Source organism: Aphelocoma coerulescens, chromosome 1, assembly GCF_041296385.1.
Source record: "Aphelocoma coerulescens isolate FSJ_1873_10779 chromosome 1, UR_Acoe_1.0, whole genome shotgun sequence".
Classification (NCBI taxonomy): domain Eukaryota; kingdom Metazoa; phylum Chordata; class Aves; order Passeriformes; family Corvidae; genus Aphelocoma; species Aphelocoma coerulescens.
In genome coordinates, this window is record NC_091013.1 from 1799843 (window position 1) to 1826423 (window position 26581).

Consider the following 26581-nt stretch of genomic DNA (forward strand, 5'->3'; position numbering starts at 1 on the left):
TCACCCAGACAGAACTGTCTGCCCTCAGCACCTGGACAAAACAACCACCTGTGTGCAAGGCTCGGGCACTCCCTGGGAATGTCAAATCCTTCAGCTCCTCCTTGTGCTTAATTCCTTTTAAAAAGGGAAGAAAGAAAGAAAGGAGGAAGGATTTGCTGTCTGTACAAATAGATGGGAGCTCCCAAGCTGTCCCGAGCTGAGGTTCAGGGAACTCCAGGAAGCAGCAACCATGGGATTTATTCCTGTTTGAGCCTGAAGGGTTTGATCAATGCCCATATTGGTTTCCAATGCTTTAAAATCCTCTTAACATCTGAAAAGCAAGAAATGATGTGCAAGGTATTCACTGCCCACCTTTTACCAGCATCCCTTCTGTCAGCTCTTGGAGACGAGCCAAGCCATGCCTGGCTGGATATTTCAGAAATGCAAGTCACTGGATCAGCTGGACACCAGTGAAAAAGAAAACCTCAGGAAGGCAGAATTAAAACCACTTGTAAAGCTTAAAACATTCCCATTTCTCCACATGCATTGGATTTTGTGAGGATGGGGATGAGCCCCTACATTCAATCAGTTTGTCCCTCTGGAAATTCTCTCCTGAGCTCACTTACTTCTGGGTTCCCGAGGTCCATCCACGGTGATCTTGATGGCTCTGTGGTACGTGGCTACTTGGGGAGGATTTGTGAACACCGTGATAGTCAGAGTGAAGCTTTTCCCTGCAACAGGAAAAGAAAAGACATTGTTACTGAGCAAAAAAATCCCGGAGCAAGTGTTGAGAAAAGCAAACTCCACATTTCTGGTGGAGCTCGAACACCCTGCAAGGCACTAAAAGGTTTTATGGGGTGTAGAATCCTGGTGCTGGATTCATTCCCTCCGTGGCAACTGCTCAAAGCTTTCGGGGAAACAAAATTAATTTATATTTAAATCATCTACACTCTGTTTGTGAAAAAAAAAAAAAAAAAAAAAAAAAATGAGGTTACCCCTTAACAGTCAGGGTTTATCTGATATTCCTGACTCTGGGGTGTTATCTGTGCTTTCTGAAGGGAGCTCATTCAGGGAGGCTGGGAAGTCGTGGCTGTCCTTTCCAAAAGTGCCACGGGAATCTGAGCAACAGCTCTTGTTAAAATGAAAGAAAAGTGGGTGCTCAGATCCCCCAGGCAGGTTGTAAAATCCCACACTCTGACTGAGGCCAGCAGGAGATCAATTCCATATTGTGAAGCAGAGCCCTCTGAAAATCAGCTGCTACTGCAGTGCCAAGAAAGAAGGGAATGGAAAAATTAAAAAAAAAATCCCTACAGCTCGTCCACAGAGAATTAAAACATTTCATGGAGTCACAGCAGAGTATAAAGCTCAGTTCTTCTATTATTCACCAAGAAAACTGCAAAGGTCTTTTCCAAATCGCTCTGTGCATGGGATGGCTCTGCTTTGGGAAAAGAACTGCTGCCCCTGGATTTACTCCTGGCATTTTTTAAAGAACAGAGGTAACATTCTGCATGTTTGATAAGACCTCAAATGATGGTGCTGGCCTTGGCAGCAAGAAAACCATTGCCTGGCAGCAGCTTCAGCATCGTTATCTCAGCATCAGAGAGGACTCAGAGGCTGACAGGAATCTCTGTTATCAGCCAGAGACCTCAGGGGACATCACCCCGAGTCGGAGAAGCAGGAATTGTTGTAAGAAAATTGAGGTTCTGCTCCCTCATTTCCCCACCTGAATGTGGGGTTTCTTCCTTCCACCCATTTTTATAGATTGCTTCAGTGAGCTCTAGAAATGAGGCTAAATTTGAAGGGCAATGTAAACAGAAGTGCCTGCCTGTAGCAGTGATATTCCCTTTCCCAAGGAGCATTCCCTGGCAGTTCAGCCCTGCCCTTAGCGCAGCTCCCGCTCCGGCGCTGCAGCCACATCGCAAACCTGCTCCTGGAAATTGTCCTCATCACATCCCTGGGAATTTGGGACTCAGCCTCCCATCCCTGCCCTGGGGAGGAGGAGCTGAGGGGAGGTGAAGAGTCTTGGCCAGGATCTCACAGGAAGCCAAGGATGGAACCACTTGGCTGCTGCAGCTAAACCCGGCTCTAAGCTGGAATCACCACCAGAAGCTGAACGAAAGCCTTGCAAATCCCAGGGTCTTCCCACATCCACATCCTCGCTAAACAGCAGTCCTGGAGATGGATGGAATCGTAAACATCACTTCACATCCCTCTCTCAGGGCCTACATCTCCCCCAGCAAGGATGGCTGAGCTCCTGACATCCTTGAAATAGCAAATTCTGTGATAAAGCTTTACAGCTTTGTTCATCTTTCCCTGCCTGCACAGCAGATGAGGCACCAGTAATGAAGTTTGATAAATTCCCTCCCAAAAGCTTTATCACCCATCAGAGAGGCACCTGTAGATCACAGAATCACAGAGAATTCTGAGCTGGGACACATCACAGAATCACAGAGAATTCTGAGCTGGGACACACAAGGATCATCCAGTGCAGCTCTCAAGTGAATGGCCTGTACAGGGATCTTCCTCCTTTCCAAAATATAATTCCCTGTAGCACTACATGCAACAGCTAGACCACTAAAACAGAGAGAGAATTTAAAAAATATACTCTGTCCTCTGGACTAAGCTGCAGCATTTCCATCTTTCTCCCAGTCTGGGGTTTATTTTGACACCTGCTGCTCTGCTAGAACACAGAGTCAATTTATTTCTTTAGAAGGCTCTGGAGAAGTTTCTATCTTGAAAATAACTGCAGGAAAAACCCAGTAACAGTGTAGCACAACATGGCCATAATTCCAGTCTGTTAAACCAGAATAACAAAGAGGGGGAAACCCACAAGGATCATCCAGTGCAGCTCTCAAGTGAATGGCCTGTACAGGGATCTTCCTCCTTTCCAAAATATAATTCCCTGTATCACTACATGCAACAGCTAGACCACTAAAACAGAGAGAGAATTTAAAAATATACTTTGTCCTCTGGACTAAGCTGCAGCATTTCCATCTTGCTCCCAGTCTGGGGTTTATTTTGACAACTGCTCTGTTAAAGCACGGAGTCAATTTATTTCTTTGGAAGGCTCTGGAGAAGTTTCTATCTAGAAAATAACTGCAGGAAAACCCCCAATAAAAATGTAGCACAACGTGGCCACATTACCAGGCTACAAAAGCAGAATAAAGCAGACCAGAGGGAGCAGGATTTCATTTTTTAAAGGACTTTTTTACAGAACAGACTCCACCAAGCCCGTGTGGGGCTGTGACATGAGCTGGCAGGAGCAAGAAGACACTTGGGTTACTCCTTGCTGCCAGCAGACTGCTCATTAACCACATCCTGGTTAACCACAGCCCGTGGAACCATAAACCTGGGTGTCACTCACCAACAATTCTGCCCAGGTTTTATTCCCTGGTTCTTCTGTCCTATTTCCATCCAGCTTTATTAAGTGGTTTTATCACTCCTGCATTATTCAGCACTTATGGGGCTGGTTGACACAGGTTATGATTGGAGGGATTGTTAGTCAAATGTGGGGTTTATGGATATTCCTGGGACAGCAGGGCCATAAATGTCTCCTCCTGGCTTTGATGTGTGATGATACAGATTTCATTTCCAACAACACTTGCTAAGACACCCAGAGTGTGTCTGCAGAGACAGATTGCCCAAAACTGACTCAGAGAGGTCCTGACCTTGCTGGTGACTGGAAAAAGGGACCAAACACCCCCAAGAGTCATCGTGAAACTCTGGCCTTGTTTGGATGCCTCCGAGAGTCACACTAAAAGTGCCACAGCACTCACAGCAAGCCAGCAGCACGAGCTAACATCAAAATCTGAGAGCCTCTGGGTTCAACATTCCCATAAATCTGTGGAAAACCACTCAGAAATCAGCTCAGGTCTCTGTGGATGGAAGCCAATTGTTCCTGGGTCATCCTGGGAGTCTTTGATAGGGGTGAAAGGGGTTTTGGGGTGCAAGAGACACTTGAGACCCCATTTCTCTCTGGAACTATCCCTGGAGGTTCCTAATACCAGGCACCTGGTGAGCACAAGGATGAAATTCTCCAGAGGTTGGACAGGCCTCTGCCTTTGGAAACCCTTCCCACGAACATCAAGGCTTCAAATGTGTGAGGGCACAGCCCAGGACTCACTGCTTCCCTCAGCTCTTCCTTCCCAACCAGGGGAGGAAAAATTGCTTGGGAATGTTTGTTATTGCAAGAGCTGTAAGGTCAGAACCCTTCCAGAAAAAGCAATGGAAACAGTGGCAGTCCTGGCTGGGATACAAGGTTGAGCTTGGAAATGTTGTCTGGACACTCTGTTGGGGGGCTTGATAGAGACTGGACCTCGAAAGTGCCCTCAAGTGTCACTGATTTGGCAGCTGAAGCCACGGAATTCCAGAATCCCTGAGGCTGGAAAAGCCTCCCAGCCCAGCTGCGCCCAGCTGTGCCCGATGCCCACCTTGTCCCCAGCCCAGAGCACTGAGTGCCACCTCCAGCCCTTCCTGGGACACCTCCAGGGAAGGGCACTCCAAACCTCAGATGGATTCTGAGTTGTCCCCAAATGACTTCACAGGATTGCTCAGGAGGTCCCTTGAGACTGAGCAAAACGGAGAGAACTTCAGAGGAAGCACAAAGCACAAAGTTCTACCTGGCAGGAGGAGAGGGAACGGCCTCAGGCTGGGCCAGGGGAGGTTTAGATTGGATATTAGGAAAAATTTCCTCATGGAAAGGGAGGTCAGGCCTTGGCAAGAACTGCCCAGGGAGGTTTGGAGTGCCCATCCCTGGAGGTGTCCCAGGAAGGGCTGGAGGTGGCACTCAGTGCTCTGGGCTGGGGACAAGGTGGGCATCGGGCACAGCTGGGCCTGGCTGGGCTGGGAGGGCTTTTCCAGCCTCAGGGATCCTGGGATTGTGTGCTATTGTCCCTTCAAGCCAGGCCATTCCATGACTCCATGATCAACCCCCAAGACTGAAGCATCTGCTGGTGTTTTGCCTGTGCCCTGCACTGAAATCCAGGAATCTGAAGCCCCATTCCATGTCCATGCCACCTCCAGAGGCTGGAGCAGAACCAGCTCCCATCCAGCAGGATTTCAGTGGTCTCCAGAAGTGCCCTGAAGAGCTCTAGAGGGAGCAAGAGGCTCGTGAGCTGCGGCCCCTGGGAATGTCTGAGAGGAACCAAGGGGGAAAGAATGAACCCCGGGTGACACCAGGGTCACATGAAGCTCCTGTGTCCTGCTTGAGTCATCCCTGAGCAGCGTCACCATCAGCTGGGGCTGCAGGGGGGAGGAACACTTCAAATAAAAGTGGCTGCATGGGCTGATGGAAAAAGGAGTGAGAACTGTTGGGAAAAGAGGCTGCAACTTGAACTTCTCACTTCATTTTGATCCACTTCTTTCTCTGGCAGAGAAAGCCATTGAATCCCTGGATAAAGGGTGATCCCAATGGGAACAGGAAAGAATGGAGTGAAACCTTCAGAAATTTGGGTGCGGAAGGGGGAGAAAAAGGCAGGCAAAGGGATGATGAGGTCCGTGTAGTCACAGCCTTTTACTTTTTGGCTTTGTTCTAATGAACATTTGTGCCGTTAAATTTGGTTTGGTTGTTTGGGGGTTTCTTTTTTTTTAAAAAAAAATTGTTGCAGTGAATTATTAGATAAAAAGAAAGAAAAAAAAGAAGGAAAGCAGCTGAGAATGTCTGTGCTGACAAGGACAAAAGGTACAGGTGGAAAACTATGAAATGTAAGGCACAAATGCAACACAAATGACATTACAGCCATTTCTGTGCTATTAGGGAGAGAATTCCAGGTTCTAGGAAGAATGATGATGATTTTATTTGTGGTTTTTTTTTATCCAGTTTCTACTTTTTAGCCCCTGTGTACCGCTATTAAACCACGCTAAATGATCCATTTTCCCCATCTTTATGGTTCCCTACAGCGTCTCCCTGGCTCTCTGCCAAAGCCAGGAGCTCTCCTGCATTTAAACATCTCCAGGATGCCATCCACACGTTCCATATCCATCCCCCAGCGTCAGCTCCCAGACACTGGGGCCAACTGTGGCTGGTTCTTATCTCTGAGCACTCCAAATCTGATCCATAGGATGAGAAGGGCTGATATCACTTGACCCTTCATGAGTTAACTGCTGCTCATCCCAGGAGTGAAAGGGTTCTGCAGGTGTTCAAAGCCTGCACGAGGCAAAATTCTGTGCTCAGGTGGTGGCTTTTTTTCCCCTGCCACCAGTGATGCTTTGGCACAGAATAAAACTTTGCCTCTTCTGTTTGATCTGCTGCTGTTTCATCAGAAAAAAAAACCAAACAGCTGCAGCTGGAGCAAGAGGCATCTGAAAAAAACACCGTGATTTGTTTACCAGCAGCACCACAGAGGCCACTGGATTTAAATATGAAATAAAGCTGTTACTGACCTCAGCTGCTCCGAGCTGGAAGTGGTTTGTTAATTGTGACCACCGCAGACCAACGGTCCCAACACCCAAATGAGGGTGATGGCCCCAAGAAAGTCCTCCAGGGAGAACTTAGAGCCTCTTTTGGTGCCTAAAGGGGCTCCAAAACAGCTGCAGAGGGACTTGGGACAAGGCATGGAGGGACAGGAAGAGTTTAAGATGGAGGAAGGAAGGGTTAGATGGGATTTTTGGGAAGGAATTCCCTGTGAGAGAGGGAGGCCCTGGCATAGAAAAGTTGTGGCTGCCCGTGGATCCCTGAAAGTGTCCAAGGCTAGCTTGGAGCAGCCTGGCACAGTGGGAGGTGTCCCTGCCCATGGCACCGGATGATTTTTAAGGTCCCTTCCAACCCAAACCATTCCACGATTCTAAAACTCCCCATGCAAATCAGTTACAGGGGGAAACAGAGCTGTTTGTGCATTTTTATGGATTTTTTTTTAGGGTTTAAGCACGTGTCAAGCTGGAAATTTGGGAAATACAAGCCCTTCCCTCCTTCCAGAGCAGCCTGGCTCAGATAAACCCGTGCTTGGGAACGTTTTTGCTGAGTGCCTCACTCCAGGAAGTTCTCCTCTCTGTGTTTACACAGCATCTCCTTACCCAGAATGAAATCTCCAGCGCTCTAAATCAATAAGTGTTTTGTTCTGGATTTCTGTGGGGCCTAAAGGGGTCCTGCTGCAAACTGGAACCCCCAGAAATACTGGATTTGTTGTGCAATAAGGGTGAAAAAGCAGCTTGGTCCTGCAGGAATATGTCTGCTTCTGGTTTTCCCTTTCCTTTCCTCCCCAGCTCCCAAATCCTGAATTCTTTTTGACATGAGGGTGGAAAAGCAGCTCACCCCTGCAGGAATATGTCTGCTTCTGGTTTTTCCCTGTTCCTTTCCTTCCCAGCTCCCAAATCCTGATTTTTTTTGCAATAAGGGTGGAAAAGCAGCTCATTCCTGCAGGAATATTGTTGGTGTTGGCTTTTCCCCTTCCTTTTCCTTCTCAGCTCCCAAATCCTGAATTTTTTTGACAATAAAGGTGGAAAAGCAGCTCATTCCTGGAGAAACATGGCTGATGCTGGCTTTTTCCCTTTCCCTTTCCTTCCCAGCTCCCTGCAGCACTCCAGACGTGCCCTCCACACTCTTTTCCTCCCATTCTCCATGGTTTTTCCTGGCTGCCAACTCCATTGCTGGGGTGGAAAGCAGCAGAGCTGCTGTTGGATTCCCAGAGCCGGGAGGCCAGGAGAAGGTTGTGTCTTGGGGTGGAATCCTTTCAATTATTTTGGTGAAGCCAAAATGATGGTGCTCAGCCAAAATGCACCAATTATTGTGGCACTTTTAACCCGAGGCAACACAGGAATTGCATTGAGCAACCCAAATTACATCACTGAAATCAAGCAACGTTAATAGAGACGTTTGCAAGCTCAGCAGGCACTCAGGCTGAATTTTACCTTATCTGGGTGATAAGGGAAGTCCCTGTCACTCAGGTGGAGATTTTCCCTGCCAGTCTGCTTCTTCCAGAAGTCAAAAATATCATCCTGAGCTGCAGACATGAAATATTGACCCAGGAAGCTGCTGCTGCACTCGGTGTTATTTTCCAGCTGTTCAAACCAAGCTGACTCAGGCCCTGAGTTTTGCTGCTACCTGGCATCTCAATTCTGTGCAGGAGATGTGAAAATACTCCCAAAAAAACACCTGGGAAGAGTCTCAGGTTCCATGAAAAGAGAGAAGTCATCACAGGCAGGTTCCTTGCAGGAGACCAGGGCTGCTGCCAAGTGGCAGAATCAAGGGATGAAAAGACTCTGGGAGATGCTCAGAGGAGTTTCAAGTGGATCCCAGGATACCAAAAGAGCACAAATATCTTGGGGAGCTTCCCTGGAGGAGTCTGGGGCTGCTCCCTGAAAGCTCAGCTCCCTCGAGGAGATGGGAGGGAGGTTCCAAAGTCGCTTTTTCCCTCTTCTGAGGTACCAACATTCAAATCCCTTTCCCCAGAGAAACTTTCACCTGATGGGATGAACACCCAGCATCCCAGAAACGTGTCAGGGCCACTTTAAAAATCCCATTTCTGCCAGAATGCTGCTTTTTGTCCCTTCCTGGAGCAAGCACCACCTTCAGCATTTCACCTGGAGCCATCAGAAGCCTCTCCCTTGCAGGGCAGGGATTGCTCACCCTGCCAAGCATTGCAAGGGTGGGACTGAGCTCACTGAAACAGCCACGATTTTTCTGCCTTTGGGGTTTTTTTTTTTCGGGGGGGGGGGGGGGGACACAGATGTTTACACTTGAATTTGACAATTTGTGTGCAGCCAGTTTCGCTTCTGTGCTGCTGAGGGGTTTCACTTCCCCAGGCTGTGTGCGTGGTGATGACACCACCCTGTGCTAATCCCTTCCCTGACAGCCAGACCGAGGGTGGAAAAGGGCAGCCTGGTGGCACCTGATGGCCCTTCCCTCCTCCAGCAGCTCGGATTGGGTGTGCATTCCTTGCAAAAGTTCATGGCTGTGCTGTGGGAGAGGAGTCTCAGCTGGATTCCTGTGATCTCCCTCTCTCAGGTTGCTGCTTCTGCCACCTTCATGGGATTTTTCCTGTGAATGTGCTTGAGCAGAGATGCCACAAAAGCACAGTTTGTTCTGTTTAGAGAATGCAAATATGTGGCAGTTGAGTAGCAGGAGATCCTGGATGTGGGTAGGAAATGGTCATGGCCATGATCAGGAAGGAGCTGTGGCAGAAGACAGGTAGGAACATAACTCTGAGAATCTTGGAGAGGATATAAACAAAAGAGGACACAAAAAGAGGAGGTCTCTGAAGACAGGATGCCCTACAGCAGAATGCCAGAATGGGTTGGGTTGGAAGGGATCTTAAAGCCCATCCAGTGCCACCCCTACCATGGCAGGGACACCTCCCACTGTGCCAGGCTGCTCCAAGCCCCAATGTCCAGCCTGGCCTTGGGCACTGCCAGGGATCCAGGGGCAGCCCCAGCTGCTCTGGGCACCCTGTGCCAGGGCCTGCCCACCCTCCCAGGGAACAATTCCTGCCCAATCTCCCATCCAGCCCTGCCCTCTGGCACTGGGAAGCCATTCCCTGGCTCCTGGCCCTCCAGCCCTTGGCAATTGTCTCTCTCCAGCTTTCCTGCAGCTCCTTCAGGCCCTGCAAGGCCACCCTGAGCTCACCCCAAAGCTTCTCCTCTCCAGGCTGAACAATCCCAGCTCTGGCAGCCTTTCCTCCAGCAGAGCTGCTCCATCCCTCTGCCCATCCTGGAGCCTCCTCTGGCCTCTCTCCAGCAGCTCCACGTCCTCCCTGTGCTGGGCCCAGGGTTGGGGCAGCTCTGCAGGTGGGCTCTCACCTGGGCACAGGGGCACAGGGGCACAAAAGCCACCCCAGGGTGACACCCAGGAGCTGGCACAGCCATGAGTCACCTCTGTCTGCCAACACCAACAACCCCCAAGACCAAACCACCGGGAATGCCCTGTGTGGTGATGGCCAATTCCACAGTGGGACTATTTGGAGCTGTGGGAGGAATTTGGCTGCCAGGACCATGATTTGTGTTTCAGCATCCTGAGGTCCTGTGGAAAGCCCGGTTTTGGGCTTTGTGGTGGAGGTGGTTTCTGTGGATGTTCTCTGCACCAGAGTTACCCCAATCTCTTGGATGGTTTCCCATTCTGCCCTCAAAGACAACCCCAGTGACCTGCTGGAGCTGAATTTTTGGGGTGGGATGCTGCCTGAGACTGGAAGCCTGCAGATCAAGTTTCCAAAAGGGATGAAAGCATTAAATCCATGGAGCGAGGGGGAGGAAGGAAGACCTTTTAATGGAAAAGCCAAGCAGCTTCTATCTCTAAGTGGCTGCAGCAACCACTATAAAATTCTCATGAATCTGGGTGGAGACAATAATTACAGCACAGAAAGAATGAAATGCTTGGGGTGCCTGGCCCCTGCACAAGTGGCAGCACAAGGAGATCTCAGCTGGAGCCTTTAGGAGCAATAATTATTATTAAAATATTTCAAGGCTTGAAATACAGCAACTCAATTTCCACAAACATAATGTTTCAACACAGATTCGCAGAGGCTGAAATTATTCTTTCCCCAAAAATGTCTCTAATGGAAATTTCAGATGCTTCTATGCCTGGGCTACCCCAAAACCTGAATCTCTGCTTCCAAGCTGGGATGTAAATATCAGGGAATTTTGATTTTTTCCCCTCAGAGCGAAATCATTTCTGTTTTAAATGAAATGCTCACCTGGACCAGAACTAGCTCAGAAATGACCTGGCCTCCACAAAGTGCATCCAGCTCTGTCCACAGACTGTCCTGGCTGCTGTGTCACCGCTGAGGAGTTCAGGGAAAGGGAAAAACAGCAACAGCAGGTGGAAAGGACAGTTTGGGATGAAATGGCTCCAGTGCAAAGCTGTTCCCACCTTCTCGCTGAAAATGCCTTGGGATCCTTAAGCCTAATAATAGTCCTGAGCCCAGCTATAATTTCAGACCATTCATCAGCTTTTTGAGGTAGAAATTATCCCCCAGACTTTATAGGGATGACAGAGATGTGGCAAGGTTAAGGCCCAGCTTCACGACCGGATTTATCCATCTGAAGTGGGATCCAGGCTGGATTCAAATGCTTCAGTCCAAAATTGCACCTCTCATCTCTCCCATTCCCCCAGTCCAGGAAGATTTTTGAGGGGGTTTCTCCTGAAAAACACCCCCAAGCCCTCGAGGCCTCAAGCTCAGGCCCTCAGAGGGGTCAGTTGGCCTTGACCTGCAGCCACTGTCCCCCCTCCTTGACTCCTTCCAAGGGCTGGAGGGCCAGGAGCCAGGGAATGGCTTCCCAGTGCCAGAGGGCAGGGCTGGATGGGAGATTGGGCAGGAATTGTTCCCTGGGAGGGTGGGCAGGCCCTGGCACAGGGTGCCCAGAGCAGCTGGGGCTGCCCCTGGATCCCTGGCAGTGCCCAAGGCCAGGCTGAATGTGGTTCTGAGCAACGTGGGATAGGGAAAAGTGTCCCTGCCATGGCAGGGGGTGGGTTGGAATGAGGTGATCTTTATGATCCCATCCTTCCCAAACCATTCCATGATTCCACGGCGCAGCTCAGGAGCTGGGAACAAACCCTCTCCTCACCCTGTGGTGATCCCTGGGCACGGCTACAGGCAGAGGCTCCATCTCCAGGGAGCAGGGAAGGTGTGGATTCCCTGGAAGAGCAATGCCCTGTCTGACCAGCAAAAGTGAGGAGCACTTTTATCCCCATCAGTGACATTCCAGCAGTGAGGAATTCCACCTGCAGTGGAAGCGGATCAATCCCAACCTGACAATTCCTTACTCCAGCAGCTCTCCGAGCATGGCAGCTGCCCTGGGACTGTTTCCTCAGAGCTGATTTGCTTGGAGCAAGGGCTCTGTGTGCTGTCATCCCACTAATGCAGCACACATTGATCCCAGAACTCGGAAAAGCCCCGGGGTCACTCCATGGAGATCCAGGGAGGGGGGATAACGCTGCCATTACCAAACTGGAAGCTGCCAACTTCCTCCAGAGACAGCTCCGTGGCCTTGGAGATGGACAGGGCTTTGTGCCTAAAGTCCAGCCTGTGGAAAATTTGTGGCTTTGCCAGAGCTTTTCCTTCAGTTCCTCCCTGAACTTCAGGGAACTGATGTGGACACACACGGCTCCAAGCACCGCCCCACCGGAGAGCTCTCATGGCTCCGAGCCCTCCAGGCAGCTGCTTCCCTCCTCCTTCCCTCTCCAGAACCTCCTCCCTCGCCCTCCCCACATGGCAGGTTCGGTGGGAAAAGGCAACAGGAACTTAGGATCGTTCCTTGCATCCTTTCTTGAGCCCCAAACCTGCCCCGGTGCTAAAGGCTCACACGGAATTCCCACCCTGTGTCCAGAGGCTGCAGCTCTCCCAGGGGACTCCCAGGAATATCATCAAGAGAGGGAGGAAAGGGGGCAGAAATGGAGGGAATAACGATTTGGAGAGGCTGTGTGGAAATAATACAGTGGGAAAAGCTTTGGGAAGCAGGATGGGGGCAAAAAATGTGGAGACGCAGCATTAAGGTAATAGAAAATTTAAAAAAAGTCTATTTTTACTATTTTTTCCTGTTCCTAAAGGGTTTTTGGAAGGGAACAGAGACTGATTCAGCCGGATGAGGGTTTCTGCACATGACTGTGCTGGAAAAGACTCTCTTGACAGCGATTGTCAGCCACTGATTTGCAGCATCCTCGCTCCTACTCGAGTTCTCGGGCCAGCCCTAAGCCTGATTTATCTCCCAGCAGGATTTTATTTTGGTGACAAAATAGCTGCTCTTATTGGAGTTGGGATATGGGGAAAACGAATAGAGCTACCCCCCAAAAAATCAGTATATTTTGACCAGAACTCCACGAGTTCTGAAGGGCGGCACCAAAAACTAAACAGCAAAATAAAAACAAAATTAAAAAAACAGAAAACCATCAAACCAACAAGGAAGAAGCTGCAGGGCAAACAGATCTCTCGAAACTATGTAACCTTTTCATCTCGAGAGGTACTTTGTTTTCCCTAAACAACATTCTGGGAAGCCCTTTTATCAGGGCAAAAAATAAAAACCTGGGAAAACGCTCCGAGGACGGCGTCTGCCTCATCCTTGCCGCTGCAAAAATGTCCAAGCGGAGCCGTGCAGAACCAAAAAATAGATTTATTGTTATTGGAGTGAGGGCAGTGGTTCAGCACTTGGCATGGCCACTGTTTACAGCAGGAATGCTCCCGGAGACAGGAAGTTCTCCGAGCCCTCTGCCATTATTTTTCTCCTGTTGATGCGCTCGGAGCGAGAGGTTTTTCACCCTCGATGAAATTTTCAGTGACGCAGCACAGAGGGGTTTTTGGGAGCTGGCAGAGCCACTAACTCAGCCTCATCCCACAGGATGTTTTTTGGGAGTCCAACCCCCATAGGGAGCAGCATCATCCATGGGGTTAATTCCATAAGAATTGGGGATTCCCAACTCCAGCTGCTCGGAGCGAGAGAGCAGCTTGGCACTGGGAAAGTTTTCTCCACTCCCCTTCTCCTGCCATTACATCCCCGCTGAGATTCCATCCCCTTGGAGGGCTGGGTTTGCTGCTCAGCCTCATCCCAGAGAAGGATTTTTGGGAGTCCAACCCCCACAGGGAGCAGCATCATCCACGGGGTTAATTCCACAATGGGGGATTCCCAAATCCGGCTGCTCGGAGCAAGCCGAGGCACCTCAGGCACTGGGAAGGGGCTTTCCTCTCCTCTCCGACTTCCACTGCATCCCTGCTGAGTTTCCATCCCCTTGGAGGACTGGATTTGCTGCTCAGCCCCATCCCAGGGAAGGTTTTTTGGGAGTCCAACCCTTGTGAGGAGCAGCATCATCCATGGGGTTAATTCCACAATCAGGGATTCCCAAATCCGGCTGCTTGGAGCGAGGGAGCACCTTAAGCACTGGGAAAAGCTGCTCCTCTCCTGTCCTCCTCCCACTGCATCCCTGCTGAGGTTTCCATCCCTTTGGAGGGCTGGATTTGCTGCTCAGCCTCCCTGGGATTGCACGGAAATCTTGGCTCATATTAATGACACAACCAAGCCACCCGAAGTCACTTAAAAATGAAATTATCACTCGGGGCCTCTGTTTTTTAGGGGAAAATTCCCTGTTCAGAGCAGAATGGAGGGAGAAGAGTCCTTGTCCTCTAACACACGCCCAGGGCACAGCCCCTTCCTTACACTGAGTCATGAAATCATGGAATGGTTTGGATTGGAAGGAACATCAGAAATCATCCAGCTGTGGATGGACGGAGCAGGGACACCTTCCACTGTCCCAGGTTGCTCCAAGCTGGCCTCGGACACTCCCAGGGATGGGGCAGCCACAGATTCTCTGGGAAATCCATTCCAGCCCCTCACCACCCTCACAGGGAAGAATTTCTTCCCAATATCCAAAGGAAATTCCCATCTCCCTGCAGCCAAACCTCCCTCCCGCTGGCTGTAGCATCCTTCAAATGCCACATCCTTATCAATCCAGACTCTAAAGAAATGAGTTTGTTTTCAACTCTACCAACTGACCCATTTTTTTTTTCAGTCGCTTGCTGTTGGATTTTTTCTGTTTCCATCCCATCTGGCAAACTCTGCTTCTTGTGACTGCAGGATCTGATCCCACGTCCCCTGCAGCATTCCAAAGGCTTGGATCAGAACCTGGACGCCTGCTTAATACTGGTTTTACGACCCTGCTCAAGAGCAGCATCCTCTGTTTTGCACATACTTTTATAATCTTGAGTGCATTTCAGTAAAAAAAAATGAAACCAACTTCAACCAAGTGCTCAAATAACACAGCCACGAAGCGAAGCTGCACAGAAGGAGCAAAATTCTGGCTTGGGAAGACCAATAAAAATAATTGGATTTGGAATCCCAGCCAGTTATTTTGGAGTATTTTTGAGACTTTGTCTTAAAGTGGATTTTTTTCCCTGAGAACGATATCCAGGAGGAAGAGTCCTGATGGCAGAAATTGTGCCTGCTAAAACCTCTTGTGTTCTGCACCTGCTTTGGCTCCGTGGAAATTGAGAAATCCCCCAAAATTTACTGATTCCTCTGATCCTGAGGAGATACAAGCACAGATTTAATTTTCCATCCTTTCCAAGATGCAGTTTTTAAAACCCTCCCGGAGCTCCAGCTCTCAGGTTTAGATTGAGATCTCCTGCAGCAAGCCAAGGCACTTCTCCATCAGCTACTCTTCGGATAACCCATTAATAATCATTTTCATCTGGAAAACATGTTTATTTGTTGGGGTTTTTGGAATCTTACGTCCTACAAAGAAGATAGGAACTGGGATGAGTGATTCCATGAGGAAAATATGTCGTGTTCCCCAAACCACGGAGCTCTCCCTCTCCAAAATAACTATTTATTTTTCATTTCAGCCAATGAACTTCTACGGTGTCAGGCTTTTTTGCATCAGATCCATTTCATCAGAGTGACCTAAACCGGTTCTTTATCCACTAAAAAAACAGGGATACGTCGCAGCAGGAGCAGTTGGGAGCTTGGAATGTTCATGAACGGAGGGCGAAAAAATCAAGATTAATTTAGTTTTAAGCAGGTAATCAGGCCAAGGGGGGAGGCTGAGACTGGCTGGAGTTTTAAAAGGACATTTTTCTTTCCGAAATGACTCGGTGGGGCTCCCGAGCCAGACGGGCAGGTTTGCCCAGTAGCATTCTCCAACTGGGCTGAGGAGTCAGAGCCCTGGATCCCGGCCAAATCCAATGGCAATCTCTTTGGTTGAGGGAATAAAAAAGCCAAATTGCTTTTCTACCACATCTCCAGGTTTTGGGTGACCTGTGACAGTCTCGCTCCTATTTGGGGTGGGAAGAAAATCAAATGTTTTGGGTTTTTAATTCTAAACAAGGCTCAGGGCTACCTTTGGGTGTTGGACACGGAATGAAGCTGAAATTTTGGCTGATATTTGGTGCCAAATATTGATTAGGGGAAATCAACCCCCAGACCAGGAGGACTCGCTGTGACACTCCCACAACCAGGAGGAAAATGTGGAAAATAATATTTGACACAGGTTGTCCTACTGGATTTCATGGAAGAAACGGAACTATTTATGAAGAGCGTCAAGAATGGGAACTTCCTCCTCAGAAAGGACAGGGCTGTGGCTGCTGAGGCGATTTTACTGGCTACACCCGATGTTCACCTCTCAAAACCACTCCTGATTCTCCATCAGGGATTTAAACCAGGGATTTTAAATCCTCTGATGGGCACAAGGAGCCTCCACCGTGCCCTGAACCAACGTGAACTCTCAGTGCCTGCTCGCACAACGCCCCTGGCACGGCATTATCACCGGTGGCACTGAGCTGATCCCAGCTCAAATATTCCACGGCAAACAAAGTTGGGGTTCATTTTCCTGCAGCCAAGTATCAAAGGCAGCAGTGGCCTTTGAAGCAGCCACCTTCTGCTGCAGGCTTTGTGCAAATGCCACAGAACAGCAGCTCAGAAATCCCGCACAAAGGCAAACAATCCCCACCTTTGGAAAACAATCCCCTGGCAGAGGAGTAAACAAAAGCATCCATTAGTCACCGCCCCAAAGATGGGCAGCCCGGGCAGGTGAGGATGTTTAAGCTTCGAGCCTGACTAATAGCACGCAGCATTCCCAAATCCCTCCACTTAAAGGATCCCCAGGATCGCACCTGGAGATCACAGCCGGATACCCCAGGTTGGTGTCTGTGCGCCAGCGAGCGGCTGCTGGAGCAGGGTAAGGCCTTGGCCACGCTCTGTTCCCAATAAATAGGGCCTGTTTAGTCCCAGCTGCTGGATTTTGACCTTGAGGCTCCCCCAGTTGCCTGTTATGATTTCCAGCTTCATTACCATGGCCAGGAACTGAACTACAGGTTTGTTTTTATGAGCTTCTCCAGCGCTCTGCCAGCTATTCATTTGAATCTTCTAAACAGTCAGCTCTGAATCATAATGCAAATTCCATTTACTGAAAAGGTGGTACCTTTAATATACCAAATGACCACGTTTAATGACTGATACTTTTAGACATTACAGCATCTCTCATGTTTTCAGTAAATGGATATAATTTGCTCTGCATTACCCTATTATTACTCCTCGCTGGCATTACGAGGCGACGTTCTCAGCTGCGGGTGTTTTCCACCGAGCGCATTTGAAGGCGGCCCAAACAACACAGTTTGAGAGACAGCTGCCTCTGTACCCTCAGCTAAAAATGCTGCAGGACACAGAGGAAAACTGGATTTTATCCCTAAGATGTATTTACTGCTCCGGCAGGGCCGCGCTTTTCCAGCGTTGTGGCCGTGTTTGTGTTGGAAGGGGATCCACGGGCGCTTTTCACTTCAAAGGCAAGGAAAGGCTGTTGTGTATAATCAGGAGAACTTCCTTGCTCTGCAGCCTGACACATCTCCCATTGGGAAGAACAGCCAGAAGTGGGTCAGCTTTGGGACTCTCCTGAAACACGCTCAGGAATCCCTGTGGGGAAGCAGGACACGGCTCGGGCGTCGCATGGGGACAGAGGGAGGGGGAAATGGGGAGGAAGGGGCAGCAATCCCTGACTGCTGAGGGACACCGGGGCACAAATTGCTCCAAAATGAAACCTCCTGAAGTTCAGGAGACACTGAATTGTCACTAAATTGTCCTGGAATAACGCCCCATTCTGATTTGAAAGACAAATGCAACAGAAAAATACAAACTAAAATTCCACACGGTTTCACACTGGAAATGTGATGGATTTTCATCCCTGACCTTAAAACAGAGAGGCTGCTCCTTCTCCTGAGCTTCTTCTGAGCCACAATCTGCTGGCTTCTCTTTGGGGCTTTGACTGAACCTCCCTGCAGTCCCCTCACCATCCAATTCATTTATTTTAAGTGCTTCTCTTGGAATTTATGGGATTTAAGATGAAGGAATGAAGTTTTAAAGGGTCCTTCTGTGGATTTTTTTGGGGGTGAAGCTTTGTGCACCTGCCCACTCACGGGCAATGCATCAGGTGCTATCTGCAGCTTCCTAATATTTTTATATAGTCCCAATCTAAGTCAGCTTCAACTCTTAATTGGTTATTTATGCTCCAAAAGCCTTTTTATTTATGACAGTGACTACTGGTTATGGCAGAGATATGGTAAATCAGATTTTAAACCCCTCTGTCCTGCCTGGCCTCTCCCATCCACATTGCAGGAGACATTAATTAATAGGATTGTTGCATTTTGAGACAAAAAAGATCAGAAGAGCCTTCAGCAGGTCAGGAACCTGCAAAATTTTTAGATCTGTGCAGGAATTATTTGTACTTTTAGCTTGGAGAGATTTTGCAGCGAGTGCTGAGGATCCCCGAGATGACGAGCTGAAAATTCTCATTCTAAATTGAAAATCTGCCACTTAAACCTAACCACGGGGAATATTGTGCTGCCTAAATTAGCAGGGGCAGCTGCCAGAGTTGAAATGTCACTCCCTGGGTGGCTTTAATTTTCTTTCCCAACGAGATTCCACCGCTTAAAAACCGGAGTAACGCGGGAAACGGGCCGGGAGAACACAGCAACCCATCCAGCTCATCCCGCGCCTTTGGGACCAACCTCCAGCCCGTTTTCCAGCATTCCCTGGCGGATACCAATCCCCAAGGCCCCATGCAGAGGCAGAAGGTGCCCCAGGAGCAGCCGGCACCCCCCGTACCTCTGCCGCTCCTGCCCACGAAGCGCAGGTCGTTGAACCGCGCCACCTGGTTCTTCATGGCGGCCGTGGCGTTCCGCAGCTCCGCTGAGTAATTCTCGTCGTTCCCGGCCATCACCGTCACCAGGGTCCCGTCCGGGACGTCCCCCAGGGCCACCACCTGCAACAGCAAGGAGCAGAGCGCTCGGATTCCTTGGTTTCGTGGAAGAGCGACGGGGAGAAAACTGGGGAGAGGATCCGCGGTAAAAATCTGGGTGGAGCAAGCAGGTGTTGGAGGAGATGGGGATCAGCTGGAATGGAAATCCTCTTCCTGCCCGAAATGTTGGTCCCCCTTGTTACGTCTCTAATCAAGGATCTGCGGTGTGATTATGGAATTTGAGCTCTGAAATGATAAATTCCACACCCCCCCTCCCCGTGAAGTGGTGTCGTGTGGTTGATTTGTTGCTGCACTAAAATGTTTTCCAATCAGGGCAAAAATTCTTCTCCCCATTCCCTGGAGAACCAAAGGACGTAAGATAGTGAATTTTTAAAATATCATTATATCACCATCACTTATATTATCTAAAATGCATCTTTTTTACTCCTCATGGTGGATTTCTGCCACTTTAAACCAAATTTTTCCTGATGGTTGGACAGAAATTTCTCTCCATTGATGCACCTCCGAAACACCCAGCTCTATGTGAAATAAAAAACGCTCTGAGATGAAAAAGACATGAAATGAGCTTCCCAAAATCACTGTAATTGCCAATAAATAAATTCAAGTAACAGCGCTCCATGGTTTGATTTATAGCAGGAGCTCTTAACAGAGCTGCCCAAGCAGAAATCCAGAATTAGGCCTCAATCAAATGTTTAATCCCAATTTACTGAACAATTCCTTTTTTTTTCCTTTAGGAGCATAAAGCAAATACTTTTCAGACCTCACCCTTGAGTGGATGGATGGAAATCATGACCTGAACTAAGGAAATCTGCCAAATTTTCCCAAAATATTTGTGCTCCTTGGTGCCAGCATCCATCAAGCACTTGGGAACACAGGATTCACTGGGTTTTTGATGAGAGATATCAAGATTCCTGAACTTAAATATTCTGATTTCTTCCCACTGTTCACACTGCTTCAACGATGAAAAATTTAATTTTTATTGTATCTTCTTGAATTCCCCAAACAAATTCAACCTGCTGGAATTCTGTGGATATCTAGGATGTCTCTCCATGTCCTCTGGCAAAAATCAGAGCTCAAATTATTTTGTCTGATTTTCTTTAGAGCCCATTGCTGTTTCCCCAATTCCACAGCAGTGAGCCCAGCACGGCCGCCAAAAAAAACCCCAAAACCCCAAAAAAACAAACCCAGAGATAAAAATCCAGCTTCTTTTTAATTCCTCTTTTGCCCTCTGGAAGAGGAACCAGCCCTCATTGTGTCCCCTGAGTTGCAGCTCGAGATTTTTCCTTCCTCTTAACGTTTTCTGACTTCAGTCCAGGCTGCTACAATTGGCTGAAGTTTGTCACAACCTGATTTTATTTCTCTTTTCTGACCTGTTTGTTCTTTAAAATGGGGATCAGCAGCTCCTTTACTTGATCCATCCCTGAGTTTTATTCCCCAGCTGCAGCCACCTCCCAAAATAGGAGAGAATTCCCCAGTTTCAGGTATTTCCCAGCTTTTCCTCCACGGGAGGCTGAGCTTTTCACTTCTGTGCTCTCCCTTTGCTCACCCCTAACCCTGATTTTCACTTCCACATGCAAAGCTCAAATCTCTGGGTCAAAATTCCCTCTTTACATCTCTATTTCAACTTCCTCTTTCCCCGTTCCTCCCTGGCCCTGAATTTGGAGTTTTTGTTCTCCTCTCTGTGCTGTAATTTGGTTTTTGGGCCTGCTCTCTGCTCAGCTTTTCAGATTTCCCTGATTTTGGCAGACACGAGGCCCTGCTGGAAATGCTGAAGCTTGGAAATCTTCACAAAATCAGCAACTCTGCAGCCAGTTCTTAAAAATTCCTGCAAAATCTTAATGCCTCCACATCTAATGGGGGGAAAAAAGAGGGAAAAGGGAAAATCAGGGCATTATCCTGCCTTGCAAATATTTAATTTAAGGGAATTCGTGCCAGGATTTAAAGCTTTCCCCAAGTTTTTCGTGGATCCAGGGCCAGTTGTCTCTGACAGAACTATTTTAAAGCTTTCAAATCCCACCAGAGGCCACCTCGGCGATAAAAAACGTGAAGAAAATCTTAGAAACGAGTCAAAAACTGACCCAGCCCAGGAAAGAAACTGGACTTGAAAGTCACAGACAATAGAAACAGAAATACAAATATTGACATTAGAAAAAGGACTAAACAGATAAGCTGGGACTTGTTACTGGACTTATCAAGGACTTCGGTGGAGTTTTTAGCTCTAAAAATTTGTATCTCCTGAGGAGTGAGAAGAGAACCAGGGCTGCAGCGGTGTGGAGTATCTAAATTTACTTCTTAAATTAATCCAAATTGGCCTCTTAAATTAAGATTTGGATTCTTAACAGCACTTAGACAAGGAATTTATATGGCACCCTATTGGTTGTTGTGTATTGTTTCCTAAGTTTCTTAGAATCATTTTTAAATCTAGGAAAAACCAGTGGAAATGGATCATTTTGGTTTGAAGTAACAGCCCAATCCTGCAGATCAACCCTCATGAGTGGATTTTTCTACATGTGAAAATCATCTGTCTCTTTTCTTCACACAATGAATACAAATAACAAACACTTGATAAAACTCAGCGCTTTTTGTCGGATGCAAATAAAATTTTGGCAGCACAGGAATGATCTGAACTGAATTATTTTGGTTTTCCCTGGGCCAAACCGTCTGAAAAAAAATCCCGATTTTTAAAAATACCTTCGCAAATATTTCGTATTTAGTAGAAAACCACTGAGATGTGGCAAATTATTTCAGGATTTATTTCCCAGCCATCCATAGAGAGAGAATTTAGGGATGAAGGCGAGGAACACCGGGTACCCTGGCCAGCAGGTGCCTCCCAGCCCACCCTTCCAGGCTCTCCTAACGAAACCTTTTCCTGCTTTTAGGGTCGATTGGATTTTTTTTTTTTTTTTTTCTTCCCTCCTGGCTATTTTCAGGTTAAATTATCCCAGTATTCCAAACTCCTGGAGAAGCTGCGCCGGCAGCGGGGTGAACACTGAGGCTGCGGGCAGGGATAGAGGAGGGAAAGCGGCTGCGGGCATCTCTGAAACCCCCCGGAACTTTTTCCAGGGGCAATTCCCACACCATCAGGGCATTCCCAGCTGCCGGGGGGAGAGCGGGAGCGTGATCGGGCAGGAGAGGGAAGAGCCACCTCTCGTGTCCTTCCTCCGCCACGCCGGGAGGTGCCCGGGACTGGGATCCCCCAGGAAAAACCGGGATTCCTCTTATCTCCCTTCCCGGCGGGGCGGAGCGGCTTTCACTCCCGGACTTCTGCCTTCCAGGAGGAAAACTTCCCGGGTAATTAACAGCAGGCGTGGGTAAGAGTGTAATAATTAATCCAAATGTGGGAATTTAGGAAGTGACCCCGTGATCAGCTCTTCCCTTTGCCCCGGCTCTTATCTGCCTACAACAAGACCAGACATAATAAAACTTTTCCCTAAAGCCGCCTCGTCAGCAGCATTTCCCAAAGCTGAGCTGATTCCTTTCTCCCTCGTTTCTCCTCTCCCCAAAAGAGAGGAAAGACTCGAGCCTGGTGGCCTTCAACACAAAAAAGTTGTGCCGAGGCAGCCGGGGTTTAGCGGTGACCGCAAAAGAAAGCCCGGGCTTGACAAGTCTCGATCCTAAATCAAAGCCCGGGGCTCGCAGGAGCTGCGTGTCTGTGCGGCTCCCGGCTCGGGTAAAAGGATAAAGACAATAATTGCCTTTTCCTCCCCTCGCTCGGGAGCCAATCTACAGCAGCAGCGAGAAAAGCAGCGAGCTCAGGGAGGTAGCGACAGTCCCGAGTCAGAAGAAAGAGCGAGAGCAAGGGGAGGATGATTTTACTCCAAGGGACGATAATTTTCCTGGGAGGCGAGTAACGGGAAGGGAGGAAAGAGCCACGAGCATCCCCCGCACCGCTCGGCGTGGCCCCGGTGGCCCGGGACAGGAGGGGCCGGGATGTGCTCTCCCGTTCCCTTCTCCCCATCTTTTGCCGGATTTTACTTGGGTTTAGCAAGGGACTCTGGAAACGGGAGGAGAACTCCAAGCGGCCTGCCCGGGTTAGGCCGCGACTTTTGCTGTTATTAAAACCAGCCAGTAAAAGAGGAACTGTGCGGATTTGGGATTGTCGCTGCGTTGTTTTGTGGTGTTTTCTCCCTCCGAGAGTCCCTGGCAGGGGGAAACCCGGCACGTCCCGAGCGGGGCCGGGGCTGCGGGCGGGCGGCCCCCGTGGGTGGCAGCGGGGACAGAGGGACCCGCCACCACCCTGGGCCACTTCTGGGGGATCCCGGGGCTCCTCCATCTGCGGCATCTGCTCCCCGGCGCAGCCAAACTCAGCGGGTTTGGCTTTTTAAAAATTTATTTTTTTTTTCCCCCCTCGAGCAGAGCCGCCTCTCCCTGCCAGAGCTATGAATGGGGAGAAGAGAGAGGGAGGCAGCGGCTGCACGGAGCTTTCCCAGCCCTGCGCATTCCCCCGGCTGCCACCGCTCCTGCCCGGAGCGCGGCCGGGAGCGGGAAGGAGGGAAAGGATGGAAAGAAGAAAGGAAAGGGTGGAAGGAACGAGGGGAAAGGATGGAAAGAAGAAAGGAAAGGGTGGAAGGAACGAGGGGAAAGGATGGAAGGAAGGAGGGGAAGGGTGGAAGGAAGGAGGAGAAGGGTGAAAGGAAGGAAAGGATGGAAAGAAGAAAGGAAAGGGTGGAAGGAAGGAGAGGAAAGGATGGAAGGAAGGAGGGGAAGGGTGGAAGGAGGGAAAGGATAGAAGAGAGAAAGGATGGAAGGAAGGAGGGAAAGGATGGAAGGAAGGAGAGAAAGGATGGAAGGAGGAAAGCGCGGAGCCACCGCGGCTTCCCCACTGGAGCGAGCCGGGTGCGGATCTGAGCCCCCATCCCCGGGACGCGCATCCTTCCCCCATTTCCCCCCCGTCCCAACCCACCCCTGCCCAAGACCTACCTTGAAGGCGATGGGCAGCGTCTTGTTGCAGCGCCAGTGCGTGGGCAGCACGGAGCAGAGGAAGTTGGGGCTGTCGGTGCGCACCAGCTCCCCGGGGTGATCCGCCAGGACCTCCACCATGCTGCGGTCGGCGCTGCGCAGCTTCCCCGGCAAAGCCCCGCTGTGCTCGGCGCCGGGCAGCGGCAGCGGCTCGCTCATCTTCCCCGGGCTCAGCGTGGTGGAGGGCGGCGTGAAGCGGCGGCTGGTGCTGGTATCTACGGGGATACGCATCACAACAAGCCTTTAGAGCCACACACCTCCACTGAGTTCCTACAGAGAGGCCACGCGAGCGCAACTCCTCAGCGAGCCGCTCTCTGGGGACCAACATAAACGGGCACAGGCTGAGCACCCGCGGCAAAGCTGTTCCTACGCCGGGCCCCCGAGTTAATTTTTTGCCGATACCGAGCACGCCGAGCCTTAACTCTTGGCTTCCTGGCGAGGCGGAACAGATCCCGTTAATCCGATAAGCGCGAGGGTCGTGCGGGCGCGGCTTTACCGCGCATCGAGTCCGCGGCCGGGACGCGGTGAGTTAGCGGGGAGAAAGCTCATCCCAAACTCCCAGGGAGAAATAAAAATAGGGAGGCGAGCAAGCACGAGACGCGGTCGGAAACACGCGCAGAGCGGGCGCTTCCCAGTTTCTTCCAGGTGATTTCTCTCCCGTCCCAAGAGAAACCAAAATGCGCCGGCTTCTTCCGGAGGCAAAAATCGCTCTTTGCGAGAAATTCGGGGTTGTTCTTCAGAGGAGGCGGATCGCGAGCTCGGCTTGCTGATCAAAGGTCAGCTGGCTACAACCGTGGATATAAATTCACGGCCACACACTCACGCACACGCACATCTACTGGACTTCATCAAATATTTACAACAGAATCTGTAGAGAATTTAAACACAACAGGAATCCATTAATGTTCTCCGCGAGATTTTCTTTTTCTTTTCTTTTCTTTTTTTTTTTTCTTTTTTTTTTTTAAAGCAGCCTTGAAAATGAGCTTCAGTAGTTCGGCTGGCGTTGCTCTAAGAGCGCTCGTGTCACGACCTTTCAATCATCCTTGCGCAAAAAGAAAAAAAAAAAAAGAAAGAAAAAGGAAAAGAAAAGAAAAGCCAAGCTCAGTGCATGGCATTCAAGCTTCAAGTCTCTATCTTTGGACTTGGCTTTGGTTTAACGCCTTTCCTCAGCTTAAAGAAAGGTCCCAGCCGATCGCAAGCGCCGAGGCTGAGACGTCCAACAGCTGAAAACTTGGGGTTGGGGATGTTGGTTAAATTGTGGGTTCTTTCTGTGGTTTTGTGTGTGCAACAGCGCTCTCTCTCTCCCACTCACGTCCTCCTCAGCAGTCAAACCAACAGTCTGCAACAACTTCGGCGCTCGTTGCCAATTCTCGGTGTTGGTTTTGGTTTTTTTTTTTTTTTTTCAGTATCTCAGACAGTCTTCCTCTAACTCGGCCACAGGAACCGGCTGCTTAACAAGATTTGAACCGCAGCAGGTGGAAGCCTGCTTTGGGAAACATGGCTTTTCTCCCTCTCGTCCTGCGGGATGGAGCCCGACGCGCACACAGAAAACCAAAACCACCAGCGACGATTAAAAAAAGTAAAAATTAAAAAAGAGAGAGGAAAAAAAAAAAAAACTCAGCAAAATTCGCTACTTCTGAACGGGTGAAATCTTTCCTTCCGCAAAACGAGGAGGCGGCGGGAGGGGGTGGCGGAGCCGCTGACCCCGCAACGACGAGAGAGGCGGAAAGCACCGGGCGCGATCAAAGCCCCAAAGTTGCCAGCCGGGCTTAGAGAGCAGCGCTCAGCCCAAGCGCGTTTCCACGGCGGGGAGCTGCCGGCGCTTCACGTGGGGAAGGCGGAATTCCTGCCGGGATGCGCGGGGCCGCGGTGGGAGCGCGCCCGGCCGGCGGCCGCCGCCGGGCTGGCTGGAGGTGGCCGGGAGCGAGTCGGGGCGGCGGAGGCGTGCGGAGGAATGTCATTCCCCCGGTGCTTTGCATACGGGGAGGGCACCGGCCAATCACGGCCCTACCGGGGCGCGGCCGCGGGCCGGGGGCTCCCGGAATCGGCGCGGGCCGAGCGCCGGCTCGGCGGGACACCGCAACCGCGCCTCGTCCCCCGGGGCACCGCGGCTCCGCACCCGCCCGGGGACCGTCACCCCTCGGTGCTGCGACCCCCGGCTGTGCCCGCCTGTCCGCTGCGGGTCCCGCTCGCCCATCGCTCACGGCCCGCCCGCCCCCGAGAGCGGCGGTGCCCGCAAGGTGCCCGCAAGGTGCCCGCAGAGCCGCAGACACCGCCCCGCCACATGCCCGCCGCCGGCCCCGCTGCTCCCCGGGTGGCCCCCGCTCCTCCCCGGGTGGCCCCCGCTCCTCCCCGGGCGAGCTGCCGGTGCTGTCTGCTCCGGGGCTTTTGGGGGGACACCTCGGGTGGTCCCCGACACGGCCATCGCCGGCTTGGCGTCCCCGCGGCCGCCGCCCCCTTGGACAAGAGCGCGGCCCCGAGAGGCGCCCGGCGCCGCTCGATTTGTTGGGGCGGTCGCGGCGCTCCCAGACAGGGACATCCCTCCCAGCCCTCCTCCTCTGCACAGCCCAGCCGCGGGGACAGCACCGCCGGGGACAGCTCGGGCAGAGCCACACGGGCAGCAGCGGAGCCGGGAGCGAGGACGCTGGGTGGAGGCGTGGCTGTCCTTTCGGGCTGGGTCGGGCTGGGGTTTTTTGGCTTTGGTGGCTTTTTTTCCTTCTTTTAATGTTTTAAATTTTTTTTTCCTTTTTTTATGCTGGTCGCCGACTCCGCGGGCGTAACCCAGACCGGGAACGGGGCGATCCTGACCGGTCCCCGCCGCTGCCGGAACCCAGACCAGGACCGGGGCGATCCCGCCCCGTCCCCGCCGCGCTCTCGGCGCTGTCTCGCGCTTCCCTCCGCCAACTCTCACCCGCCTCGCCCGCCGCATCCCCGCCCCTCCCCGCGGCCACCCGCGGGCCGCCTCCCCCTCCGCCACCCTCG

At 50.7% G+C, this 26581-nt stretch overlaps 1 protein-coding gene across 2 annotated transcripts in view; it reads right to left on the bottom strand.

Moving 5' to 3' along the window:
* Positions 1–25506, bottom strand: part of RUNX1 (RUNX family transcription factor 1) — an 80702-nt gene extending 55196 nt beyond the window's left edge. For both annotated transcript variants that reach the window (XM_069008277.1, XM_069008199.1), the window contains exons 1-3: positions 23561–25506; positions 18487–18643; positions 606–710 (exon numbers count right to left, since the gene is read on the bottom strand). In XM_069008277.1, coding sequence (XP_068864378.1) covers positions 606–710; positions 18487–18643; positions 23561–23830 — 532 coding nt within the window. In that variant the 5' untranslated portion in view covers positions 23831–25506. The remainder of the gene's footprint in view (positions 1–605; positions 711–18486; positions 18644–23560) is intronic.
* Positions 25507–26581: the final 1075 nt, after the last annotated feature.